Raw genomic sequence first — 6,154 nt, forward strand, 5'->3', positions numbered from 1 at the left:
AGATATCCCCTGCCGGGATATTCTGTTCTTTATTTGTAAGCAAAAAACCTCAGTGACAGCAAGACCTAAAACACAGATGTCTGAGACCCCAAGGATACCTGGGAATACAGCATGGGAAGTGTTCCCGTTACTGCAGCCATGACTACACGTAGCGATCCGTGACACACACAGTCTCTGGGTTAAGCACATCGGTACTGCGTTTCTTAACTGATTGTGAAAATTATTCATCAAACAACATTAACATTTTCCTCCTTCTCTGCTACCCCGAAACAGGTCCTGATTGTTTCAGTTCCAAGAATCTCGCACTGCAAGCCCAGAAAAAGATCCTGAGTAAAATGGCAACTAAAACCATGGCCAACATGCTGATTGATGACACGAGCAGCGAAATCTTCGACGAGCTATACAAAGTAACAAAGGAACACACGAGAAACAAAAAGGAAGCCCATAAAATTATGAAAGACCTGATTAAAGTGGCAATAAAAATCGGGATCCTCTATCGAAATAATCAGTTCAACCAGGAAGAGCTGGAAATCGTTGACAAGTTCAGGAAGAAGCTGAACCAAACTGCCATGACAATTGTCAGTTTCTACGAGGTAGAATACACTTTTGACAGAAGTGTTCTTGCAGAACTTCTGAACGAATGTAAAGACCTTTTGCATGAACTAGTAGATCGACACCTGACACCGAGATCCCACGGGCGCATCAACCACGTCTTCAATCACTTTGCGGATGTGGAATTTCTAACTGCCCTGTACAGTCTTGATGGGGATTGTCGGCCATACCTCAAAAAGATCTGCGACGGCATCAACAAACTACTTGATGAGAAGGTCCTCTGAAACTACACTCAAAAACAAGAAACCAACCAAAAACTTCTCTCTAGAACTGGCCACCCTTCACGAGCTGTGGTGAGCAAGCGAGCTTCCTTCCTACTGGTCTCTTACCAGAGTCTCCAGCAGGGGCCAGAAAGTGCTCACCAGGCTCGTGATGAAGTGGAAAACTGCAATCAGAAAGCTATCAATTTTAATGTTTTGTTCAGATAATTCAGTCTTTTCCAAGGAGCGGAGTGAACAAGGCTGCTGATGTATATTGTTCAGAAACAGATGGCGATACACCATGATCTTCCTGGCTTTCTGTTCAAGGCTAAAGGCGTGAAAAGAAAGTAAACTCAAACACATGGCTATGTAAAAATAAGACAGGTGACGGCAACGAGCAACGCATGGAATTTCCCCCCAGGCTGCCCTTGGTGCGTACGTTTTTATTATTCCCACACTAACTGAAAAAGCTTAGGCAGAAAGTAGGGCCGTAATGGATTAAGCTCGCTCCTTTCAAAAGGACCAGGGATCAATATGAGAAGGCATCTCTGATTTTACATAGTATTTAAGCCTACTAGGGGAATAACAAATAATGCAAACTGAGTAGAAGTGGGAGAAAATTTAAAGAGCTGCTCTATGAAGCAATATTTTCATTAAAGAGTTTTGGTTTATACCTGAGAATAACAAGAGAAGGTTTCATTCTAATTTTGAAAAGCAGCTCAGTAGTTCAAGCTCAAAGATAACCACAAACCTAGATAAATTAGTACATTGGTGTAGCCCTCTTCGGTAACATCAGATGAGTTTAGGCTGAAGGTTGTGCTGCTCTTTGTGCTCTTGCTGTTTTGCTGGCCAGAACTAAATACTCTGGGAAGATTTTGAAATTGCACTTGTGAAGAGGAGCATGACTAAGACACCAATGGAGCTACAAAGTGACGTTTACAGGCCCTGTCCTCAAAATATTCAGCCTAGATAAAACCCTCGGTTTAACGTGTCCATGATGTTAATTTGTGCCTACGGGAAGACAGAGGTGTGATAAAAAAGGAAGCCCATCCGCTACGCTTATGGTGCCATCCAAGCGTAGTATCTCCACAGGAGTCTTAGAAGAACTGTCGCGGTGACTCTGGTGAGCTTCACAAGTGACTTGTTTGTTCAGAATGTTTTCAGTGACTTTCTTTTTCCTTTTTTTAAACAAAATACACTGATGTCTTCAAACTGAAAACATTTTGCAGAGAAATACCGGTTTCTGTACGCTTTTGTTAGGATTAAGGGAGAATCAGGGCAGAGCAGATACACCAACTTGCTACTTGCCGAATCTCGCTGACCGTAAGTAGAAAGAAGAATGTTCGGAAATCTCTCCTCTCCTCACCCTCGGCATCTTATCCTCCAGACTCACCTCCATCCACTGACACTTCGGTGTCATGTACCATCTCCTTTTAGTTGCCACAGATAGAAGACAATTCCATTACCTGGAGGTTAACACCTTCCATATCACATATATTAAAATACAGAGATGCATGTACTTGAAAATTGACAAAGACAATAAAATATATTTAAAAGCCATTCCTCTCTAAGGAAGACTTCCAGTGTTATCACCCATTACTTCAGGATAAGAAAAATTTATGTTTCTCATTTAAACTCTGAAATACTATGGTGGTAGAGAAAACTCTTCAAAGTTTTCTTCTTCTTCTTTCCTCACCCCAGAATAACTATATTGTCTCTCTTGCAACAACAGTTTCGCCCATCACGCCCTTACAGGGTTGAGAATACACATACCCAGAGCACGTATTCACTAGGGCAGCGCTAGATGGATTTTTATCTGTTCCCAGGAGAACTCATTTTGGAGCACAGTAAAAATGGCAGCACAAGACATTACCAGAGCCGTCTGTAACAATGGAATTTTCCTCACACATTTCCTTTAACCATAAAAACGTATATTTAGTAGCAATGAAGGTGGACAATTCCTTTGCAAGGCAGCACGGTAATGAAATACCAACATTTGAGGTCTCAAGTTCAGCCATTTGCAGAGCCATGTTTACAGGCACCATTAGTTGCATTTTTCCAAGCACGTACTTGTCAATTGATGCTTTTGAACAGTATTTATGGTATCCAACACTCCTGTCCCAGTGCGCACGTCAGATTCTGCGTGTTTGTTTCACTTGTGGCAAACAAATTTAAGTTCTTTTTTTAAAGCCAGAAAAAAAAAAAAAAAGAGATTATTCAACATTCAAGATGTCCAAAGGAAAGGGATATCCTGTGTCTGTGACTTTCTTTTTGTGTGTTGCAAGTATCAATATTCATATTCTGGTATTTTAGACAAACCAGCTGAACATCTGTTGTTTTATTTATAAATCTGAGTAGCCTTAAGGAAAGAGAATGTTTTCAAGTATTTCTCATACTTGCATATACTGTATATTCATTGTTTACTTTTGTACTTGTAGCTTGGTATGTAATAACATTGCTAAAATACGGGCAATGTTCAGGTCACCTTAAGTATATGATCTATTATCATATTTGTGGATTAAAAATGTGTGATTACTGCCCTTTTTGTTTCCTTTTCATTTATTTATTCTGCCATCCAATGTAAACTGAAATTAAGAGTAAGAGGAGGGAATTCATGTAATCTAAGTTTTCTCACCTTCAGCTTCTGCGACCTTAATGTTCTTTGATGACCAGATTTTGTGGAGGTAGGAGGTCGGTAGACGGACAGTTTATGGGTTTAAAAGAAAACTGGAAATCCGCAGTTCTGTTGCGCGACACACACGCAACACAAACACGCGCCAGCAGCAAAGGAAAGTTCTGTTTTTCCACAAAAGGTCTCGAGCACTTGAGCTCACAAACGGTGGTGGCTCAGGGTGGTTAGCGGTGGGGTTCAGTCACCGGGCTCAGAAACTCCCTCAAGGGCCACGCGGAGGAAACGGCACAAGCTTCTTACCCCGGGGTACCAGCCTCTCGCCCAGCACAGCCGGCGCGGTGCCTGGAGGCAGACGGGCAGCCTGTTCTGCGCCACAGCAGATGTAACACGCCACAGTCTAGCTCTCTACCAAGCACCTTCTTGCAAGTTTTCCATGATGTATTTAGCTCAGTCCCTGACAGATTTCCTATCCCTGCCCTAAACGCTTCCGTGCTAGAACCTACCAGAATGTTTTAAGTGCAAGCATATATTCTCCTATCCTTATTCCCAGAAAAGGCAAACTGTTCTGGCTGAAAGAGGTCAGGATTTGCAAACAACTCAGACGGCAATTATCCTGGAAGCAATTAAAGATTGGCACAAAGAGAAAACTGCCAACTACCTTAAAATAAAGGTTTAAAGCAATCTTCGTAAGTGGTGTTTTGAGCCACGCTGCTGGTAAAACATGGCTGACAGGTTCGTTTTATGAATCATATCATGGCAGGACACAATATTCTTTGCTTCATCACTGCCAACTTGATGTAATAAAGTTAAAAAGAGAGAAATGTTAATGTTCAAGAAACTCAAGGGAGTGACCATTTCTGGCATCCTAAGGAAATTGTACGTGTACCACAGAAGAGCACATCGCACTGAACATGTCATCTTATTTGTGGTGGAGACACATCCTCACAGAAAGGCATATAAATACCCCACCCTGATGAGAACCAAGAGGTAAAGCACGATTAACTCTTATCACAGGAACAGAAATGCAAAAGCAAGTCTTCACTGGATGACTTAAGCAAGTCTACTTCCAGTTTTACATATTTCAGTGACAGAAAGAGACCATGCATAGTCTTATCCACACAGAAGAAATAATACAGCTTTTTATGCTGAAAAACCACTAGTGGGATCTATAGGTGGGAACCACCTTTTCAGTATTTAGAAACCATCAGGCAGTATCATTTATGAACTACTTGCAAGCACAGGAAAATCTCAAGATAGCGCCATCCATTACACAAATTTATTCTCTCTAGTCCTTACAGGATGAGAAGGGGTTGGGAACACCCAGGAGCAAGTAATATAACACCATGGGAGATGTGATCTGTGTTTAGGAGAACATACTGCACCATACTGCCATGGTGCACGTCCACCAATTTTCCTACCGAAGTATTTGTATCAGTAAAAATATCTGAAAATATTTGGGGTAAGGGGGAGAACCTGACAAAATAGTTGAAATACGGATCCAATACAATCGCTTATCTGTTGACTCCAAAATGTCCAGAACTCCAAGTTGCCCATGGCACAGAGCAGTAAAACAGTGGCATCTCCAGGTACGTAGGGTTTTGGTCCAAAACGCTGTTAACCTGCCAGTTCAGAAAGGTCAGTACATACTCTGACTGGCCTCTGGCTGCCTCTTGAGAGCAGGCTTCTTCGTGCTAACGGGATTACATGCTCTCTTCCTTCTAGCCTACTTCTGTGCACCTTCTTGCCCTTTCCCTGAGAACAGGTTGGTTAATCCTTGCAAGTCACAAAGAAAAGTAAATGGCAACACCACAGAAGATGAAGATACTTGCTAAAGGATTTTCAGTACAGAACTAGATGAAAGACTATTCCTTTGGATAATTACTTATGCAGCTGTATTTCATTTTAGCAACAACTGGATGATGGATGAAGATCAGAGGGACTCCCAGCACTGAATTGCTGAGGTTCTTGAGGGCCTAAACTCCGTCCATCCGCCAGAACTGCAGTGCGGCATGCCCTCTGGGTACACAGCAACAGCCACCCCACACAGAACAGCCTCACGATTTCCATCGGGGCTGCGACCACCTTCAATTCAGCAGTTATGTCAAACTTCCCAAACTCCCAGCTCCTTCTCAATACTACAGCAAATAGTGTGTTATGTTAGGATTGGACTTAAAAAAAACACAACAAAACACCCAAAACAAAAAACCCAAAACACTATTGCTGTCAACTATGATTAACAAGAGACCCCAAAGTCTCCTGTGATGCCTAAAACCAAATCCCAATAATCTGGCAGTATTGCAAAAGGAGTATTGGATAATGTGAGCTGGCACACAGAATGCTGTTCAAAAGATCTCAGGTGTACTCTCACTCTTTTTATGCCTCCAGCTGAGACACAGGACATTTAAATCACCAATGGATTCAAGACTTCTGCAGCATTACATGCTTCATCACTGTTCAGATGCAAAGAGAAACAAAATAGAACCTAGTTCTTAATATGCAGAAACACTGCTACATGAGGTAGCAAAGACTATTTAACAAGTATCAAGCTAATTTTCTTTTTTTTAAATAAAATTGAATTTTATTAAACTACAAGAAAGGCAAAGATGGTGACAGATTAAGAAAAATGTTTGCTGGGCAATCTAAAAATGAAGACTGACCCAGATACAACTCCCTGCAAACCCCTTTGTGTAATGTTACCATAAAGTCCTTC

The 6,154-nt window shown here is 41.6% G+C and overlaps 1 protein-coding gene across 1 annotated transcript; it reads left to right on the forward strand.

The window, feature by feature from the left end:
- The first annotated feature begins 264 nt into the window (after positions 1-264).
- Positions 265-3,368, forward strand: TNFAIP8L3 (TNF alpha induced protein 8 like 3). Its single transcript, XM_054213999.1, has one exon. It carries the CDS (start codon positions 336-338, stop codon positions 834-836), a length of 501 nt encoding a protein of 166 aa, XP_054069974.1. The 5' UTR covers positions 265-335; the 3' UTR covers positions 837-3,368.
- The last annotated feature ends 2,786 nt before the right edge of the window (positions 3,369-6,154 follow it).

The sequence above is a fragment of the Rissa tridactyla genome, chromosome 9 (assembly GCF_028500815.1).
Source record: "Rissa tridactyla isolate bRisTri1 chromosome 9, bRisTri1.patW.cur.20221130, whole genome shotgun sequence".
Classification (NCBI taxonomy): Eukaryota; Metazoa; Chordata; class Aves; order Charadriiformes; family Laridae; genus Rissa; species Rissa tridactyla.

Coding starts and splice junctions, on each gene's coding strand:
- TNFAIP8L3 (XM_054213999.1), top strand. CDS start 336: ATGGCAACTAAAACCATGGCCAACATGCTGATTGATGACACGAGCAGC.